The sequence below is a fragment of the Sminthopsis crassicaudata genome, chromosome 4, assembly GCF_048593235.1.
Source record: "Sminthopsis crassicaudata isolate SCR6 chromosome 4, ASM4859323v1, whole genome shotgun sequence".
Classification (NCBI taxonomy): Eukaryota; Metazoa; Chordata; class Mammalia; order Dasyuromorphia; family Dasyuridae; genus Sminthopsis; species Sminthopsis crassicaudata.
Genome location: NC_133620.1, coordinates 323190520 through 323212452, shown reverse-complemented (window position 1 = coordinate 323212452; position 21933 = coordinate 323190520). Strand labels below are relative to the sequence as shown.

The 21933-nt window shown below is 35.1% G+C and overlaps 1 protein-coding gene across 1 annotated transcript in view; it reads left to right on the top strand.

Annotated features, from left to right (window-relative positions):
• PITPNC1 (phosphatidylinositol transfer protein cytoplasmic 1) overlaps positions 1-21933 on the top strand; it is a 355282-nt gene that overhangs the window by 150155 nt on the left and 183194 nt on the right. Inside the window, exons 3-4 of the mRNA XM_074260561.1 lie at positions 17727-17815; positions 21449-21456. Of these exons, the coding sequence (XP_074116662.1) occupies positions 17727-17815; positions 21449-21456 (97 nt within the window). The remainder of the gene's footprint in view (positions 1-17726; positions 17816-21448; positions 21457-21933) is intronic.

Sequence of the window (21933 nt, the reverse complement as noted above, 5' to 3'; positions counted from 1 at the left end):
TTTGTTATGCTCAGCAGAAGGTGGTTTAGTTACTGCAAGTGCCAGAGCTAGTTAAATGATGAAATGAATAGAGCGTTGGACTTGGCATCTGGAAAACCTAAGTTCAAATCTGCCCTCAGATACTTATTAGTTGTGTGAACCTAAGCCAAGTAAATTAATTTCTTCCTGCCTTACTTTCCTCAACTATAAAAAGAGGATAATAATAGTGCCTACTTCCCAGAATTGTTAAATGAGATAATATGCATAAAATGCCTAGCATATAATAAATAAAAGCTTCCTTCTATATTCCTAGAACATTTTAAAGTTTTCATACCCCTTTTATCTCTTTTGATCTTCACAGTAAACTCTGGGAGTGCTTAGGAATACTGGATAACAAATGTCTAAGACAGAATTGGAACTCAAGTCATCTTGATTCCAAGACGAATACTATTTATTTTGCCACCTAACTCTCTAACTACTGTACCATGATGTCTGTCTCAAGATCAGACATTATTAGACTTTTTTGTGTCATGTACCACTTTTTGATGAAGTCTATTGGACCTTCTTAAAAGTTGTGTTTTTAAATGGATAAAACAAAGGCAAAGAATCACCATGGAAATTTATTATATTGAAATATAGTTATCAATATTTAAAAATCAAAACAAGTTCTTGAAGCCCAGATGAAGAACTTGATAATGACCCTCACCCCAAATCAGATGGGAGCAATATTTTTAATTTTATCTCTTTTTGCAACAATTCTATGTATACAATGGAGGGAGAATCCAGTCTGGAGTTAGGGTAGAAGTGTGGCTGGCATGGGGGGTGGAATTGGAGAAAAGATGGAATCTATTTTAAGGTTTGTTTTTCAGTCATGAACTGTCATGTTCTTCATCAACATGGATTCTAGATTAATTAGCCTGTCCTGGCAGGTGCCCGTCAGGGAGAGTTGCCAACTTCTAACTATGATGCCTCTTTAATATTTTATTTGATCCATGTGGAGAGAACAACATATCTCCCATCAGCCCTAAACACCACACTGTGTACTTGGCTGTAAAGGGAAGAATGTTCTGTCAGTTCCACTGTTAAGCTTAAGTGGTCCCTTTCCTCAAGACATAGGAACCCTTGAAAGGTCCTTAGGGTTTGAGGATGTGAGATTTTGTAAGTTCCTTAATGAGACTGTGTATTGTTAGCATTAAATGGGAAGTGTTAGCTAAAATCTCCACTGTTTACTTCCCAAACTGAAGCACTGGCTCTTTGCCTTCCTCTGTATTTCATGGTGGCTAATACAGGTCAATGAGAAAACCCAGTTACAATCAGGGTTGTTATCCTATCCACTTGAGAAATTTCTGGTTAGAGAGGACAGGACAAAGTGGGATTGATACTTTATCCACAATTATGGAAGTTAAAGCTAGAAGAAACCCAAGGGATCTATCTCTAAGTCCAATTTCTTCATTTTATAGAGGAGGAAATTCAGACACACGGACTTGATTTGACCAGACTTCAGATATGAACTGAGTGGCTATAACTGAATGTCTCACTCACACACACTCTCCTACTTCATTTTTATCATCAAGCATTGGTCCATAGCAGTTTTGGCCCTTTAGGTTTTGCACTATTCAGGTGAAATATGCTAGTTCCCTAAAAGAGGAAAATGTGGAAAGTGAGAAATGGAGCAACAATGGGAGGGGAAGAAGAAGAATTGACTGACTTGGAATTTCAAGTGCATGATGATGTTAATACCCATACTCACAGATTCTACCACCATCTTTTATTATTTCCAGTCAGTATTATGTTTGTATGTATATGAGGAGGTGTTGTGAAAAGCTGTTGTGAAAACTTTTGTTTCCAAGGTATATATGCCAGGATAGCTAACTGTCATTCCTTTTCTCTTCCTAATTTCTTTCCTAAGTCTATCATGGAGGAAAGAGGAATTAGGTAAAATCTAATAGTCCAAGTATTCCTAAATGTGTGTTTGTAAACTGGTGGAGAGTGCCACTTAAACTCAAATCTCTTTACCTAAACATGCAATTGTTTGGAAGAACATGTGGCCAGAGATTGGGCCTATCTCTTTCATCTGCTGTTCCTGTTGCGAAGCTATTTCAGTTAAGAGCAAAATGATTCCTATTATTCAATTTCTGATATGGCAGCCTCTGTTTACTGATCTTGGGCTATTTAGAAAGGGAGCCCATATAAGAAAGGGGCACCTTTGGCATAGAGAGAAAGTTGAATTAGTTCTTAATAAACACTGGAGTCCTATTACAGAATTTAGTTAATATGGCGTATTTGCATGCTGTTTTGCAAAGGATTTGCATATTTATTGTTTACTTATAGAATGTGCAGGAACAAGCTTGATTCTTTCTTTAGGGTCACCACTTGCACTCTCCATTGAAAGTCTAGAAAGAAAAATGGTGGAGTTCAGTGATAAGAGAGCCATCTAAACCCAGAGAGAGAACTGAGGGAACTGAGTATGGTTCACAACATAGCATTTTCACTCTTTTTGTTGTTGTTTGCTTATTTTATTTTGCTTCCTTTTTGTCTTTTGCAGCTCGATAATTTTGTGTATATATATATATGATTTAACATATATTTCTACCATGTTTAACATATATTGGACTACTTGCCATCTAGGGGAGGTCATGGGAGAATGGGGGGAAAATTGGAATACAGGGTTTTGCAAGGGCTAATGTTGAATTGTCCAGTGTTTTTTAAAAAAAAAAAAATTTAGGTCCAAAACAGGCCTCAAAGATTATATGGTCCAATTCTCTCACTTTACAAATAAAGAAACAGATCCAGTAGGGGAAGAAAAAGGGGAAGATTTCACCATCTTAGGGACAAGCTGAAACAAGTTCCAGGCAAGAATTTATCAGTGGTAGGGGGGACTTTAAGAATTTATCAGGAAGGAGGACAGAAAGAAAGGTTTTCATATTTTTCCTGTTCCAGTGCTTTTTCTTCTTTTCACCTTTCTGTCTCTGTCTCTCTGTCTCTCTCTGTCTCTGTCTCTCTGTCTTTCTCTCTCTCTCTGTCTCTCCTCTCTCTGTCTCTGTCTCTCTCTCTCTCCCCGTCTCTCTGTCTCTCTCTGTCTCTGTCTTTGTCTCTCTCTCTCTGTGTCTCTCTGTGTCTCTCTTTGACTCTCTCTCTCTGTCTCTTTGTGTCTGTCTGTCTATTTGTCTGTCTGTCTGTCTGTCTGTCTCTCTCTCTCTCTCTCTCTCTCTCTCTCACACACACACACACACACACACACACACACACACACACACACTTTTCCAAATACATGCAAAGACAGTTTTCAACATTCACCTTTGCAAAATCTTGTGTTTCAAATTTTTCTCACTACCTTCTCCCTCCTCAGATAATCCAATATAGCTTCTCTCTTAAAGTTGATATTCACTTCTCAAGAAGCAGTAGGAAATAGACAAATTCTATTTTCCTCATAACCAAAAAGGAATCCTTACTATACACACTCTCTGAATGGAGACCTCTAAAGAGGCAGAACCCATCACCTTTCAAAAAAGCCCATTTCACTTCTGGACATTTCAAGTGTTTGCAAGTATTTTTGAATATCAGGCCTAAATTTCTGTTTTTATAACTTTCACATCTTGTTCCTGATTTTGCTCTCTGGGGCCAAATAGAATAATCTTTCATATGATAATCCCTTCTAATACTTGAGTGCAGATTGCTACCATGACACCTGGAGTTCTGTCTTCTTCCAGGCTAAACATTTCATTTCCCTGAATTGATCCTCATAGAACATGGACTCAAGGTATTTCATTATTCTGATCATCTACCTGTGGATTCTCTCCAGTTTTTATCAGTGATGTTCTTTAGTTGTTTGTCGGGCTTGCCTGACACTTGATGACCCCATTTGGGATTTTCTTGGGAAAGATGCTGGAGTTGTTTGCCATTTCTTCTCCAGCTCATTTTTCAGAGGAGACAAACAGCATTAAGTGACTTACTTAGGATCACAGGGCTAGTAAGTGTCTGTAGCCAGATTTGAACTTAGAAAAGTGAATCTTCCTGATTCCAAGCCTAGTGCTATATCCACTGTATCACTCTGCTGCTCACATTTTTTCCACAACACTACTAATAGTAATAATAATAGCTAATGGCAATAGATAGAATTTATACAGCGGTTTCTGCTTTACAAATATATCATATCAATAACCCTAGAAGATAGATTTTTTCATTATTCCCATTTTTCTAGGTAAATCTGTGGCATTTTCCATTAGTCCAGTTCATTTTGGATAAAGTTATGCTGACATTTTGTAGTCACTGTTTCCTTTTCTCAATATTTACCTAGCATCTCTTAACAATCTGTCATTGCAGAGGATTGAAATATAAATTCTGATACAATAAGATTAAAAGTCAACATTGCTGGTTTTGCAGTGGTGACTTGAAACTTTGAAAAATAAAAAGATATTATTATTATTAAAATTACTATTTTCTCCCCAATTTTGAAAATCAGAACATTTGCCTTTCTCCAATCTCATGCTACCTCTTCTGTTTTCCACAGTCATTCAGATATTAGTGATAGTGGCTCAGCTATCACATATGCCAGTTCTTTCAGTATTTCAGGATGCTATTCATCTGGATCAGGTGCTTATTTACAGTCTCTTCTTATTATGATCCCACTTTCTGCCTCTGCTGGTTTCTATGTTTACTTAAAGTTATACTGTCTTTTTTGGTGAAACTCTTCTACCAGGCTTTACCGCTTAAAGCCCTCCAAAGAACCACACCTTAATAATGTGTTAATTTATAGCCTTTGTTGTTGCTCATGAGTTTGACTTTTTTGTGACCCCATTTGGGGTTTTCTTGGCAAAGATAATTTGCAAATTCCTTTCCTAGCTCATTATAGAAATAAAGAAACTGAGGCAGATAGGGTTAAGTCACTTTGACCCAGGGGTCAAATATCTAGTAAATACCTGTTGTGAATTTTGAATTCAGAGCTTCCTGACTCTTACCACTGTGCTAGCTCATTGCCCCCACCAAAATGACATGAAATTTCCAAAAAAACTCTTGAATTGGTGGAAAATGAAGACAGGAAGGCAGTACAATACTTTATTATTTAAAATAAGTTCTAACTTATTTGAGCATAATCTTAACAAAGAAATGAGAAGGCACCATTTCTTGGTTGATCTCTCCATTAGAAAAGATTTTAATTGAAAGGCTGTCTTGTGTAAAAGGGAGGGCTTTCTGCTAATTTGGGAGATAGTTCTGCTGATTCCTAGTTCTGACATTTGATGCATTCATTTAATGATTAGTCTCAATCTCAGTTTCCTCATCTATAAAATGGGAATAATAATATTTTATAATGTCTTTTAAGATTTTGTTAAGAAAAATTTTGACAAATTTTAAGGCACTCAATATAGACTTATAGAAATTTGTTATAATTATGCCTTCTTTCCTTTCCCATTCAGGGCCTAAAATGTGTTATTTGGACTGATTAATTTTCATAGTCCAAAATGTGAGATTTACCAAATGGCATGAGATGTCTCATGAGATTAGGAATATCAGAACTAATTAGGGTTAAGTCTCAGGTTAAATATAACTTCAGAACAAGAATTGCCAAATTTTAGGCTAGTGAAGGGAAGATGTAATTTTTGTTCCTAGAAGTCTTTTAAGAAGAAGAATCCTTGGGAATGGTTTAGGATATAAAGTTTATTTTAGGTAAGATTATTAATGTAAAAGGGACCATAAAAAGGCACTTGTGATCTCAGCAAAATCAGTGGGAACTACTTAGGATAAAATACTTAGGAAACAGCTTATAGTTATTGGGATTTGAGTTCAAATTGCAACTCTACTATCTACTCTTATCTACTAAAATAAATTACCTAACCTCTCTGTGCCTCAATTTTTCATTTGTAAAATTAAAGGGTTGGACTGAATGATGTCTAAAATCTATTTTAGCAATAGTTCTCAGATTGGTGACACAATGGGTAAGAACTTTGGACTTGGGGTCAAGAGCCAGGGGTCAAATCCCACCTTAATTTTCACTAAATGATTTTTTTGTTGTTGTTATTAGGGTTTGCCTGTTGTTTTTTTTTTTTTTTTTTTTTAATGGTTTTCATGGTGGAAATACTGGAGTGGTTTACCATTTCCTACTCCACCTCATTTTACAGATGAGGAAACTTAGGCAGACAGGGTTAAGTGACTTGCCCAGAGTCACACAGATGACACAGTGACACACAATCTGGGGCCAATGCACTTAATGCATTGCATGACACCCCCTAGCTTCCCCTATGTAATCTGGACAAATTATTTAATTACTGCTTTTACCTCTTTTTCCTCATCTGTAAAATGAGGATAATAAAAGCCCACCTACCTCCCAAGTTTACTGTGAACATCAAATCAAATAATGTATGTAGAGCATTTTACAGACCTAAAAAAGCTGTATAATGCTAGCTATCCTTATTATTACCTTTTAAAAATGTGATATTTTCAGAAACAGGAACAACCACCCATTGATATAATTGTTCAATTTTTCTTTTATTGAGATTTTCTTAGGAGCTTTTCTGCTTAGCCATCCTCAACAATATCATAACTCTCAATTGGTAACTGAATTACTTTTGAGCTCAATGGTTCTCAGTATGTTATCTAGGGTCTCTTGGAGGGGAGTTTTCTTTCAGATGGGTCTACAAGGTTAAAACTATTGTAATATTACCAAGATATTTTAATATTAACATGATAATGTTGGTAGATGTAACTCTTATAAACAAAGGAGAGTCTCATTGATTTTTAAAGAATATAAAGGGGTCCTCAGACAAAAGTGTTTGAGAACTACTGTTCTAACTATGTGAAATGAGGAGGAGCCATAATTTTCTCTCATTACTTGCCAATAGCTTAATAATAGAATTAGGATTCTTCTTCTCCTTTCTACAAGTTATGTGACTGAGGCTTTCTATTTACAGGACAGTTATTAAAAACTTACTTGTCCTTTGAGAACAGACACCTCCTCAAAGATAGAAAGGTCCAAATTACACTAAAATGCTTATAGTGACACTTATAGTAGTAGTAAAGAATTAGAAACAAAGTAATTCTCTGTCAATTGAAGACTAAATCAAATTTTTGTGTGAATAAAATGCAGCCTTTATTATTCCATAAGAAATGAGAGACATGGTGACCAAAAGAAGGCTTGGGAAGACTCATTTAAGCTGATGGGCATCTAGGTGGACAGTAGAAAAGGCTTCAGTCCTAGAGGCTGGAAGATCTGAGTTCAAATCCAGAATCAGACACTAGCTGTGTGACCCTAAGCAATTTACAGAAATCTATTGAATTCAGTTTTTCTCATCTGGAAAAAGATCTGGAGAAGGAAATGGCAAACTATTCCAATACCTTTGCCAAGGAACCAAAATGGGGTCAAGAACAGTTGGATACTACTGAAGTAACTAAACAAGAAGGAAAAATGACTACACAGCAACATATAAACTGATGCAAATGAAATAAGCAGTACCAAGAAAACAACATACACAGTGACTGCAGCAATATAAATGAAAGAGACCAACAAAAATAAAAAATTTAAAAATGAACTCACTGTAATTATAAAGACCTATCTTGGTCTCAAAATAATGTTAAATATATTTAACATGTATTGGTCAACCTGCCATCTGAGGGGGGGGAAGGAAGGGAAAAATTAGAACAAAAGGTTTGGCAATTGTCAATGCTGTAAAATTACCCATGCATATATGTGGTAAATAAAAACTATAATTTAAAAAATAATAATAATGTTAAATTCACAAGCATCTATTAAGCATCTACTATATGCCAGGTCCTGTGCTAAGCACTAAAGATACAAAGAAAGCCAAAGAGACCTTGTCCTCAAGAACTTCAAAATCTGATTGGGGGTGGGGTTGGAGGAGGAGAGAGCACATGCAAACAGATATCTTCAGAACTACTTGGAGATAATCTTAGAGAAAAGGCACTAATATTAAGTAGAACTAGGAAAGTTTTTTTGTATAAAGTAGGATGTTAACAGAAATTTTACAAAAACCAAGAAGCTCAAGGAGTTGAGAAAATTACATGGGATATAGATTGTAGAAATTTAGTTCTGGGAGATGGAATGTCTGGTGCAATAGTAAGGAGCTCTAATCACTGGACTGAGGGACACATGGAGTGGGGTGCGTCAAGTGTAAGAAGCCTGGGAAGACAGGAAGGGCCCAGATTCTGAAGGGCTTATAAAAAGATAATATGGAAATGTTGAGTTTGAGTTACCCATGAGACATCCACTTTGAGTGTAACTATACCTCAACTGAGAGAATAGGACCAGATATATGGATTCATCTATAGAAAGATGATCATTGAATCTTTGGTAGCTGATGAAGTTACCAAGTAAAATATAGTATATGTAAAACCAGTAAAGGAGACTGAGGAGAAATGGTCAGAGGAGGGAAGAGAACCAAGAGAAAGTGGTATCATGAAATCCTAGAAAGGAGAGAGGATCTAGAATAGGTAAAAAGTAGGAAAATAGTATAAACTCATAACCAAACAGCTTCTATTTTCCTTGAAAATAGAGGTAGAGGACACTTTCAGGATCCAAGATTTTATACTCCTTCTCTGGGCATGGATCACAATCCTGACATATTAGTTGCCATTGTTCATGAATTGCTATGATTGAAAAATTTGCAAGTCTAGTTGCCTGGTTGATGGATGAACCTCTATTTCTAAACTTAGGTTGGTCTTGAGATAACACATTTAGTAAGGAGGCTTGGACTTAATGTCTTTTTAGTTTGTTAGGACCCCTCACAGCTTTTACTCTGAAATCTAGGGTTTTTTCCACACCATACTAAAGAAAAGAACTCTAAGAGTAATAAAAATTGCTGCATTTACATAGCAATTTTTATGGCTACAAAGTACTATGACATTTAATTTGATATATATTCATACTGCTCAGATATACACACATACATATATAATGCATGTTAATTGGGGCTGTGTAGTACAAATATAATCTTATTTTATAGAGGATAAAACTGGCACAAGATTCAAGTTGTTCATCTGATGGAGGGGAAAACCATAATTCTAAACTAATAATAATAATAGCTTTCATTCATATATTCATATAATGATTATAATGTCTCTTCTTTCCAGGATACCTGTTCCCATTTTACAGATGAGAAAACTGGAGCCAAAAGAGATTAAGTGATTAGTTCAGGGTCACCTAGCTGGAGAATGTTTGAGGCAGAACTAGAACTCAGATCTTTCTGACTTGAGTCCTGTGACCTTGCCATTTAGACTCAAGCTGTCTAAAATAAAATTTCTGTCTTCAAAGCTGATGTTTGTTCCACTGTGCCACCTTTCTTCTCCTTTTATGGGGAAGTAGGAGGTATTATTTGATCCACTAGGAGACTGAAATATATTTCACACTAAATGGAGCATCTGAATGGCAGAGATGACTCCTTAGAATTGTAGGACACATGGCAGCTGAGATCATGAAAGTGGAAGCAACCGTGGGAACTAATTAAATTTCTTTTTCCTTTTTAGACAGACAGTGATAAGTTTTTGTTGTAGGGAGAAAAAAAATTTACTTTCTCAGGGGAATTAGATGCAAATAATGACTTTCCAAGGGGAATTGGATGTCTAAGAAGAGGCTTGTTAGGAGGCTTAAAAATCTGCAGAAAGCTTAGCATAAAAAAGAAGACTTTGCAAATTCCTCAAGAGCCAGGTCTTGTAAATAAATAACTTATACCAAGATGGCTTCCTCCCCAAACTGATTTGAATGGAGTCAAATAAAGTCTTATTGGCAATTTTAGCTAAATGAATCCCTTTCACATTGAATAAAACCATTAATTCTAGTATAAAATTGACAGTATGTTGGTTGACTATAACAGCTATAATACTCTAGAGTAATGACCAGTTCCAAAAATGATAAGATTCAATGCAGATTTTTCTTGTCTGGGAAAAATAATAGCCTTTTCCAACACAGGACTTGGAGTCAGAAGACCTCTCTTTGAGAACCCTGGCTCCCTCAACTTTATTTTTTGTAAAATTGGTACAATATTTGGATTACCTAACTCAAAATCATGATGAGAATGCTCTGTAAGTCATAAAGCATAATTGGGACAGATGTGGGTTGTTTTAATGAGGAATGGGATTATGCCAAGAGATTTTTTTTTCCAAATGGCTCAAAAAGGGAATGAAATTGGATACTGTGTAAGAGTCCTGGGACCAAAATACTAAGGAATATCACAGAAGATTGTATGGTGCAATAGAAACACCACTAGCTTTGGAGCCTGAAGATTTGGGTTTGAATCCTGGCTTTGCCCATTGCTCCCTGAGTAAAACTACTTTATTTCTATGAACTTTGTTTCCTTCTCTGTACAGTGGAGTTGTTGGAGGAAGTAACCTATAATGTCTTTTCCATTTGTAAATCTGATCCTTTAATCCTTCTAAGGAATGTCAAGGATTCATCAGGCTCTGAATTTGTGGCTAAAAAGGATCAGCTCAGAAGGGCCCAGCTGCTTGGTTTTATTTTGTTTTATTTTTTCATTGGGTGGAAGCCTTCGTTTAATTTAATTTTATTATTTTTAATAGCATTTTATTTTTCCAAATACTTGCAAAGATAGTTTTCAACATTTGCCTTTGCAAAACCTTGTGTTCCAATTTTTTTTTTTTACTTTCATATACCATGACTTTTTCAACTATTCTTCAACTGATGGACATCCACTAAATTTCCAGTTCCTTATCACTACAAAAAAGCAGCTGCTTGTGCTTAAGACCACACATACAATAGGGAAATCTATCTAATTAAATTGATTCCTTAGATTTCTACTTCTTCCCTCCCTCCCTCCCTCCCTCCCTCCCTCCCTCCCTCCCTCCCTCCCTCCCTCCCTTCCTCCCTCCCTCCCTCCCTCCCTCCCTCCCTCCCTCCCTCCCTCCCTCCCTCCCTCCCTCCCTCCCTTCCTTCCTTCCTTCCTTCCTTCCTTCCTTCCTTCCTTCCTTCCTTCCTTCCTTCCTTCCTTCCTTCCTTCCTTCCTTCCTTCCTTCCTTCCTTCCTTCCTTCCTTCCTTCCTTCTTATTAGCAATAATGTATGTCTTCTTGTTCTTCCAGATCAAGTTATTCATGCTTCTTAATATGGCTATTCCCTATATATGAATTTCTCCTCCTCTTCCTCCTTCTGAAGTACCCAAGTGGTTACTTATTCATTTATTTATTTAGTATAGGTATCTTAGAAATTTTATTTTTTCCAATTTTTTCCAATTACATTTAAAAATAATTTTTAACATTTAAAAAAAAGATTTTTTGATTTCCATATTTTTTTCCTTCCTTGTACTTCCTCCTCTTTGAGATGGCAAGCAATTTGATATAGGTTATACATGTGCAGTTCTGTAAAAAGTTTATTCATGTTATAAAAGAAAACAGACCAAAAAACTCAAGGAAAAATAAAGACAGCAAAAAACATTATGCTGTGATCTGGATTCAGATTCCATCAGTTCTTTTTCTGAAGGCACATAACATTTTTTTATCATAAGTCCTTTGGAAATGTCATGGATACTAGATTGCTGAGAATAGTTGAGTAATTGACAGTTGATCATTGTACAACACTGTTGTTACCCTATACAGTAATCTTTTAGTTCTGCTAATTTCACTTTGTATCAGTTCATGTAAATCTTTCCAGATTTTTTTGAAAGTATCCTATTCATTATTTTTTTATAACACAATAGTTATGGCACAATAATTTTCTGTCATAATCATATACTGCATCTTATTCACTCATTCCCTGTTTGATTCAATTTCCAATTCTTTAACACCACTTTTGTACATATAAGTCCTTTTCCTTTTTATTTTTAAAAATCACCTTGGTGGATAGACCTGATTTCAGATATTGCTGGATCAAAGGTTATATAGGATTTTATAGCTCTTTGGGCACAGTTCCAAATTGCTGTCCAGAATGCTGACCTTCTATCTTCTGTCTTTGCATAGACTGACTCCACATACAGCATGTTCTCCTCTGCGTGGCGAATCTCTAACTTCTCTGATTCCTTCTTTCCCCTCCCAATGGAAATGTTAGCACTTTGAATACATAGCCTGTTTTGTTTTCTTGTTCTGGTATACATTAGGCGTTTAATAAATACTTGTTGAATTAAATAGACTTGGCACTTTTCCAGAAGGGAAGTGAACAACAGTGATTTAATACTCTATAAATTGTGTGGTTGCCCTGGAATCCTGGAGCTCTGCCTGGTCTGTATTGGGTGGGCAGTTGTCCAACCCTGTTTCAGTAAATTAAACCCATGAGAACACTACTTGCCAGTGAGTAGAATCCATGGCTTCCGAAATAGCCCAATGTTGCAAAACTGTGTGGGGTGGGAACAGCCAAGAGTAAATTCATGTATGGTTTTGGTTGTGGTCTCATCTCGCCTGGAAGCTCGGTTTTATTTTCTCAGTCATGAGCTCCAACTCCCATTCTACTCAAAACTCAATGATTTATGGAGTCAATCATTATTAGAAGCTATAAACCCTCTTCCAGGAGGCAGACCTGCCCATTTGAGCAGTATGAGTGTAAGGTAAATGGACAGTTACTGCTGAGATGGTTTTTATAGGAGTGTGAAAATCTGTATTAGATCAGCAAGAAGAATTGCTAGACGAATTATAAAACTGCTTCAGTTTGGTTTTTCATATCCCACCTGAGAGCAATTGCATTGGTCTGATGCTCTCTCCTGTTTGGAAAACTTCGATTTATTTTAATCCTGATGATGATCCTAGGCATTTATATAGGGTCTGAGTATTATCTGAAACAAAATAAGGCCTGAAAGCCTTCAGCCATTATGAAAAGCAGGGAATTTGAATGGATCTCAACCCAGGGGCACTCGATACTTACTGAGTTTTGTTTTCATTTGAATTCCAAATCCAGGAAGAGTTGTGCTTTGTGTTGTTGTTTTTAAAAATCCCTTTTGTTGGTTATATCTGCTTGGAACTCAAAACTACTTCCTGCTTTGCTCCCAACATGCAGTTCTCATAACATCTTTCCAGGTTTCATGTATTAGACATGTAATATATCGGTTGGTTCCTGGTGTTAGAATGAGAAAATAGCAAAATGATAATGGGAAATTAAAAAAGAAGAGACTTCTCCCTTGACTCAACATTCAGCATTGAAAGGAAAAGAAAAGTAGGTTGGAGTTGATTCTCAGGGTCTGATCTGTGTAATTCATAAGCATTCAGTGAAGCTTTTATTAAGTACTTACTGTGGGCAAAGTACTGATAATATAAAAATGAAGAAATGGTGACAGTTTCTGCCTTCCAAGAACTTCAATTCCACAGAGTTACAGAGAAGATATGACTTTTAATTTTAATTCCATGAAGCATTTATTGGTATTATGCTTAAAAAATTAAAATGAAGTAATCTTTATCATTCCTCTGAAGTGACAAGTGTAATACAAGGTAGAGTGTTTGGGACAAAGGAGAAATTTGGACAGAAAATATCCAGAAGGAAGTAGGAAGTATTGCAGAATACTTGAAGAAAGCAAAAAAAATTAATAAGTGAAACTAAGTCAGGGTTAATATGTTTCAGACCTTGGAGACAGCCTGCAGGAATTCATGGTGGTGAAAGAAAACACAATGAAACTGTAGGACAGCCATGGTTAATGCAGAATGTTTTTGTTTCTGTGGTTTTTTTTTTTTTTATTAAAGCTTTTTATTTTTCAAAACATGTGCTTGGACAATTCTTCAACATTAGCCCTTGAAAAACCTTATGTTCCAATTCCCCCCACTTCCTCCCCTAGATGGTTAAGTATTCCAATATGTTAAACATGTTAAACAATATATGCACACAAAGTTATTGTGCTGCACAAGAAAAATAAAATCAAACCAGTAAAAAAAAAAAAAAGAAAGAAAGAAAAAAGAAAAAGTGAAGCAAAATAAAATGCAAGCAAACAACAACAAAAAGAGTGGGAATGCTATGTTGTGAATCACATTCAGTTCCCACTGTTCTCATTCTGATGTAAATGGCTCTCTTCATCATTGAACATTTAGAACTGGTTTAAATCATCTCATTATTAAAGAGAGCCATATCCATTAGAATTGATCATCATATAATCTTGTTGTTGCCTTGTAAGATGATCTCTTAGTTTTGCTCATTTCTCTTAGCACCAGTTCATGTAAGTTTCTCCAGGTGTCTCTGAAATCATCCATGAAGAATGTTTCTATAACTTCATGTGTATAACAGGTATTCTATTTCTTAGCTTCTTAATAGGTAAGGGAAGAGGTGGAGGGAGAGAGAGAATTTGGAACTGAAAATAAAAATAAAATTTACAATAATTTAAAAAACAGATTGTAGAACAGCTAATAATCCAATTTGCCTGAAATGCAAATCAGTTCAAAGAAAGGAATTAAGCAGTGATAATAAGTAGAAGAGAAAAAAATTGTTTAACATTTTAAGTTTTCAAAAAATTTTGGGATTAATGTTCTTTTAGAATTTCTGAAAATAGTTACCTCATGAAGCACCCTTGAGTCAAACCCCATATTTATTGTAACCTTTCTCATAAACTCTGTTGTTGCTATTCTCCACTCAATACTCAGAGGAATTAAAAGGACAATGTCTGGCTTTTGAAATCTGTGTCCCTACTTATCTGTGCTTTTCCACTCAACATCATGTAAGGTTATAGAGTCTTAAATCCTGGGCAAGGGGCCTATGGCAAGAATCATCTCATTTCTACAAGATGGCCTTCTTTAACACTATCTAATTGACATGACATTTATTATCATTTTTCTTATCAAATGAGTTCAAGCAAGACATTTCTTTTTTTTTCCTTCCTAATTCATGACCAATTTGGGTCCCTTTTGTACATATTAAGAAACTGCAACTGTGTGACATGGTACTGATACCTAAACCAGGTAGGTTGAAAACTGAGAAAGAAAACTATAGAATATTGATGCTAAAATCTTAAATAAGATATTAGCAAAAAGACTTCAGAAAATGATCCTCAGGATAATACACTAGGATTTATACCAGGAATGCAGGACTGGCTTAATATTAGGAAACTATTAGTATAATTGACCATATTAATAATCAAATTAATAAAAACCATATGATCATCTCAATAGATGCAGAAAAAGTATTTGATAAAATACAACATCCATTCCTACTAAAAACACTTGAGAGTATAGGAATAAATGGACTATTCCTTAAAATAGTCAGGAGCATATATTTAAGACCGTCAGTAAGCATAATATGTAATGGAGATAAACTGGAACCTTTCCCAGTAAGATCAGGAGTGAAACAAGGTTGCCCACTATCATCATTACTATTCAATATTGTATTAGAAATGTTAACCTCGGCAATAAGAGTTGAGAAAGAGATTAAAGGAATAAGAATAGGTAATGAGGAAATCAAACTATCACTCTTTGCAAATGATATGATGGTATATTTAGAGAACCCCAGAGATTCTAATAAAAAGTTATTAGAAATAATTCACAACTTTAGCAAAAGTGCTGGATACAAAATAAATCCACATAAATCCTCAACATTTTTACACATCACCAAGAAAATGCAACAGCAAGAGATACAAAAAGAAATTCCATTCAAAACAACTGAGAGTATAAAATATTTGGGAATCTATCTACCAAAGAAAAGTCAGAAATTATATGAGCAAAATTGTAAAACGCTTGCCACAAAAATAAAGTCAGATTCAAATAATTGGAAAGACATTAATTGCTCTTGGATAGGCCGAACAAATATTATAAAGATGACAATACTCCCCAAACTAATCTATTTATTTAGTGCTATACCAATCAGACTCCCAAGAAACTATTTTAATGACCTAGAAAAAATAACAACAAAATTCATATGGAAGAATAAAAGGTCGAGAATTTCAAGGGAATTAATGAAAAAAAAAGTCAGATAAAGGTGGCCTACGTGTACCTGATCGATCTAAAGCTATATTATATAGGAGCAGTCACCAAAACCATTTGGTATTGGTTAAGAAATAGACTAGTTGATCAGTGGAACAGATTAGGTACATAGGACAAAATAGGGTACAACTATAGCAATCTAGTGTTTGACAAACCCAAAGATACCAACATTTGGGATAAGAATTCATTATTTGAAAAAAAACTGTTGGGAAAACTGGAAATTAGTATGGTAGAAATTAGATATGGACCCACACTTAACACCATATATACCAAGATAAGATCAAAAACGGTCCATGATTTAAGCATAAAGAATGAGATCATAAATAAATTAAAGAAACAGAGAATAGTTTACCTCTCAGACCTGTGAAGGAGGAAGGAATTTATGGCCAAAGGAGAACTAGAGATCATTATTGATCACAAAATAGAGGATTTTGATTACATCAAATTAAAAAGCTTTTGTACAAACAAAACTAATGCAAACAAGATTAGAAGGGAAGTAACAAATTGGGAAAATATTTTTACAGTTAAAGGTTTTGATAAAGGCCTCATTTCCAAAATATATAGAGAATGGACTCTAATTTATAAGAAATCAAACCATTCTCCAGTTGATAAATGGTCAAAGGATATGAACAGACAATTCTCAGATGATGAAATTGAAACTCTATCCACTCATATGAAAGAGTGTTCCAAATCACTACTGATCAGAGAAATGCAAATTAAGACAACTCTGAGAAACCACTACACACCTGTCAGATTGACTAAGATGACAGGAAAAGATAGTGATGAATGTTGGAGGGGATGTGGGAAAACTGGGACACTGATACATTGTTAGTGGAATTGTGAAAGAATCCAACCATTCTGGAGAGCAATCTGGAATTATGCCCAAAAATTATCAAACTGTGCATACCCTTTGATCCAGCATTGCTGCTATTGGGCTTATATCCCAAAGAAATACTAAAGAAGGAAAAGGACCTGTATGTGCCAAAATGTTTGTGGCAGCCCTTTTTGTAGTGGCTAGAAACTGGAAAATGAATGGATGCCCATCAATTGGAGAATGGCTGAATAAATTATGGTATATGAATGTTATGGAATATTATTGTCCTATAAGAAATGACCAGCAGGATGAATACAGAGAGGCTTGGAGAGACTTACATCAACTGATGCTGAGTGAAATGAGCAGAACCAGGAGATCATTATGCACTTCAACAACAATACTGTATGAGGATGTATTCTGATGGAAGTGGATATCTTCAACATAAAGAAGATCCAACTCACTTCCAGTTGATCAATGATGGACAGAAATAACTACACCCAGAGAAGGAACACTGGGAAGTGAATGTAAATTGTTTGCACTACTGTCTTTATACCCAGGTTACTTATACCTTCGGAATCCAATTCTTAACATGCAACAAGAAAATTTGATTTACACACATATATTGTATCTAGGTTATACTGTAACACATGTAAAATGTATGGGATTGTCTGTCATCTAGGGGAGAGAGTAGAGGGAGGGAGGGGAAAATTTTGAAAAATGAATACAAGGGATAATGTTGTAAAAAAATTACTCATGCATATGTACTGTCAAAAAAATTATAATTATAAAATTAATTAAAAAAACAGTTAAAAAAAAGAAAAAGAAAAAAAGGAATTCAGCACAATGAAATGTGTAAGCAATAAAAAAAAAAGAAAAGAAAAAAAGAAACTGCAACTGTGTGTATGAAATGATCAGTCATTTTTCTGTAGTAAAAAAGACCATAGACAAATGAGTATAGAGTGAGTGTGTGTGTGTGTGTGTGTGTGTGTGTGTGTGTGTGTGTGTATGTGTGAGACAAAATGTTCCCATTTCCTCTAGGAATTGTTTTTTATGACTGCATGTAATTTCTAATTTATTTTCTCCTCTTCCTTGCAGCAAATTGCCTAGCTGGGCTAGAGCTGTTGTTCCCAAGATATTTTATGTAACAGAGAAGGCTTGGAACTATTACCCTTACACAATTACAGGTAAGTTTTCAACCAATCTGTAAACACCTGCAGGCAATGAATATAACAATGTGTTGAAAGTGATTGTCTAGGCCAGTAGTCTCCAAGTTAGAAGTTATGGGAACAATATGTTTTAATAAATTAGAGGGAGAAGATGGGTCTATCCTACCCTCTCCTCAAGAACTAATTGTAGGGGTTTGTCTTGAGCACCACCATACCCATCCTTTTTCTTTTTTCTTTTTTGTGGGGGTTGTGGTTTATGAGGCAACTGGAGTTAAGTGACTTGCCCAGGATCACACAGCTAGAAAGTATCCCTTTCATTTTCTGCCCAACATTCCTCCACTCTTACCTCTGTCACCACTTTTGTACAAATTCTAAACCCTCAACTTCCCTTCTCTACCAGTATTTTTTTTTCAATAGTTGGACCCCTCATAGCATTTATGACCTAATCATGACAAGTACACTCATGGCTGAAACTGCACAAATGCCTTTGGGAAAGTACATTTGCATCCACTCCCTCTCCCCAAATGCTTCCCCTGCTTCCTCTGAATTACCTCAAGCACCTCATGACTATATCAGGCCCCCCTCAGAAGGTGAAGGGACATTAAACTTCCTGAGAACAGGGATTATTTAATTCTTTCATTTGTATCCCCAGCACTTAACACAGTGTCTGACATGCTTCATAAATGCTTAATTGATTACACATATACTAATTGTTTGGGGATTGTACAGAATGAATTGCTCAGGAGGAGCAGACACAAATTGGTTGTTACAAATTGGTTGTTACCTTTCTTTCCAAACTCAGCCATCACCTGAACTTCCCTATGTTGGTCCAGAATATCCATTCTTTTAGTTACAAGTTCACAACCTCAACATCATCCCATACTCACTTTTACTCACCCCATCACAGATCCAGTCCATTGCTAAACTTTTCATTTTTATCCATACAACATTTCTTTTCCTTCTCTTCACTTCTACTGTCAACATCCTAATTCAGGCACTTATCACTTCTTTCCTAGACTCTTTCAACAGTTTCCTATTTAGACTTGTTTCTTCAAGATCTATTCTAAAACTCTCTTCCACACAAAACAATTTGTCTGAAGAACAAGCCTACCCATGTCAGCCCTACTCAAGAAACTCGTGTCTCCCTATTGACTTGTATTAAATACAAAGTTCTCTTTAGCATTTAATACCCTTCAAAATTTGACTTTTCTCCAACTTTTTTATCCAATGGCTTTTTTTTCCTTACACTCTAGAGTCCATATGTACTCATACAAAAGTACAACTAAAGTATCCAAACAATAGGAAATTTAAGTATAATCCTATCACTAAGCAAGCTCATATAAAACAGAATCATTTAGATGAAAACTTTCTGCTCAATTGAAATCAGAGGCAGTTCATTTTTTCTTATTTTTCCATTGTGCATGATAAAATCTACACATAGATAAAAATAATTTGTGTTTTAAAGACATTATGCTCTGGCTGCTATGACCCAAGATATTTTATGTTACAGAGATTGTTACATTATGTGTCTTCTAATAAAAAAGTAGCTAAAAAAAAGAAATTCATCTGTTTAGCTGGCTAGCTACATCGATCAAATTAACTGAATCATTAATTACTACCAAACAATTATTACTTACAAGTTCCCACATCCTTCAGTACATGCATAGAGATTTTATGAAAATAACGAAGCACACTTAATCACATTGCCCTCACTAAAAAGAATCATTACTAAAATATTTTTAAATATTATTTATTTCATCTTTATCTCATAAAACTTTTCCTTCTTGTGTCTTATTTTAGCAAAATAGCACATTAATATAATTTATGCATGCTAAGCTTCTTCTCTATGCTTATTTCTTCCACAATTTCTGGGAAAAGTTCACTAAATATAGGGAGTTAGAATAGAGGCTTAACCTGGAATCAGGAAGATGTGTTCTAGTCCTATTTCTAATATGGGCAAGTTATTTATCCTCTAATGCTCCCAAGAAATTGTTTAAATCTACAAATTACAGATGAAAGGAGCTTACAATTAGTTTTATACAATGAAAACATTACAGATTTAGACTACATAAAAAAAAATCTGGAATATGTGATAAAGCATTTTTTGCTGATGGGGGTAGAAGATGAAAATAGTTTGGAGACCACTGGTCTAGACATTGGATTATTAAGTCCTATAAACACTCCTCTTCACCTTGCCTGTTACGAAAGCATAGGTGCATGAGAGAGAGAGAGAGTGAGAGTATCTAATAAAGTTGTGAAAATCAAATGAAATAACATCTTAAGAACTTGATAAATTCTTAATGCTCTACAAATGTCACCTTCTATTATTAGTATTATTATTGCCTTCCAATTTTTATGTGATATCATTTCTCAATAGCATTTGCCTTTACCAATTAAGAAGAGGAAAGAAAAAAAATTTCAATCAACCCATCTTAGGATCATAGAATTTAGAGCTAATAGACACCTTAGAAATTATCTAACCCAACTGTTCCATTTTACAGATGAGGAAAGTGAATACCAAAAAGGCAGTAACATGCAAAGTTCTATAGCTAGTAAGCAAGAAACAGAGCAATGTTTTGAACTCAGCTTCTGATTTAAAATCCATTGTTCTTTCTTTACTGCCATTCTACCATCATACCTATTCCAATTCCAATAGAGTAAATTTCTTTCACAATTACATAAATTGTCCAGTCAGTTCAAAATAGTCACTAGCATAAAAAACAACAACAATGACAAAAAACAAAAAACACTTCTCTTATAAGCTGATTATGCAGAAAATTTTAATTTCTTGTTCCAGGTGAACTAACAAATTCATTCTGGAAGAATTTGAATGCACGTTATAAACTCAGCATTCTCCCGAAAATTGTGTAAGAAATAAGGGGGAGAGAGAGAGAGAGAGAGAGAGAGAGAGAGAGAGAGAGAGAGAGAGAGAGAGAGAGAGAGAGAGAGAGAGAGAGAGAGAGAGAGAGACTGAGACTCCTTAGGGTATAGTGTGGCTCAGAATTGGGAAATTATGAGTTCTAGTCCTGCTTCTAACACTTAAGTCTTTATGACTTTGGACAAGTAATTTAACTCTCAGTGCCCCTAGGAAACTCTTTAAGTGTCTAAATTACAGGTGGAAGGACTTTCCATCTTAGGAAAGAAGAAGATAAAGGTTCAGTTCTTTCCCTTATGAAATAATCCAGGCTATCCCTCTGGCACCAGTAGAACAAACTTTTCTTTGATCATTGGATGATTATTTTTTCATTTAAAAATTGAACTGTGAAAATTTTTTTTGACATTGACTCTACCATTCTTTACCAAGACTTTTTACCTAAGATCTACTTTCAATTCTGATTTTGTGTTAGGCCTTTGATCTTTAGCTGGCTACAGATCAATTGAATTTGATCCCTTGTCTGCTCAACCAAGAGAAATGTCATTATTAAATTTGCATGTAAAAGTATTCCAAGAGTAATTTTGGTGATCTGGTCCTGTAATAAGGAGGGTGGTGGTGTTCTTTACATCTTTTTTGTTATTAAAATGAATTAATATATATATATATATATTGCTTATATAGTTTGTATTAAGTGGAAGTAATGACATTTATCATCATGTCATCTCTCTTTTTTCCCCCCCACACTTCTTTCCTCCAAAATGAAATACTGGGACCAGAATACACAGTAAGTTTTAATCATTTTCAAATTCTCAGACTAAGATCAGTGAAGTAATTAGAATGTCTCTTGTGTCTGTTCTTGTAAGTTCCATGAAAAATAGAAAAGTAGTTCAGAATAGGAAATGTTTAAACTTAGGTGATAGCTCAGTTATATATCATGTAAGAGCTTGAGTGTTCTCATTTGTTCAGATGGATTGATGCTAATTTAAAGTGCTTTTATAGTTGCTTTAAAAATCATTTAACATATTGTTGCAATTTAAAATGATATGCCTATTTTATCTGTGTCAATTGTCTTGAATGGAAAAGCAATTTTTGGAAAAATGTCTTTTAAATGGTGGTTATTACTTGGAAACTAAAGCTGGGGTTACAGTTCATGGACCTGTAATCTTTTTTATTAAATGCCTAGGTACTGAAATGATAGGAGAACAGCTAAGGTGGTTCAGTGGCTAGACAAGTGTGCCTGGAGTGAGGAAAACCTAATTCA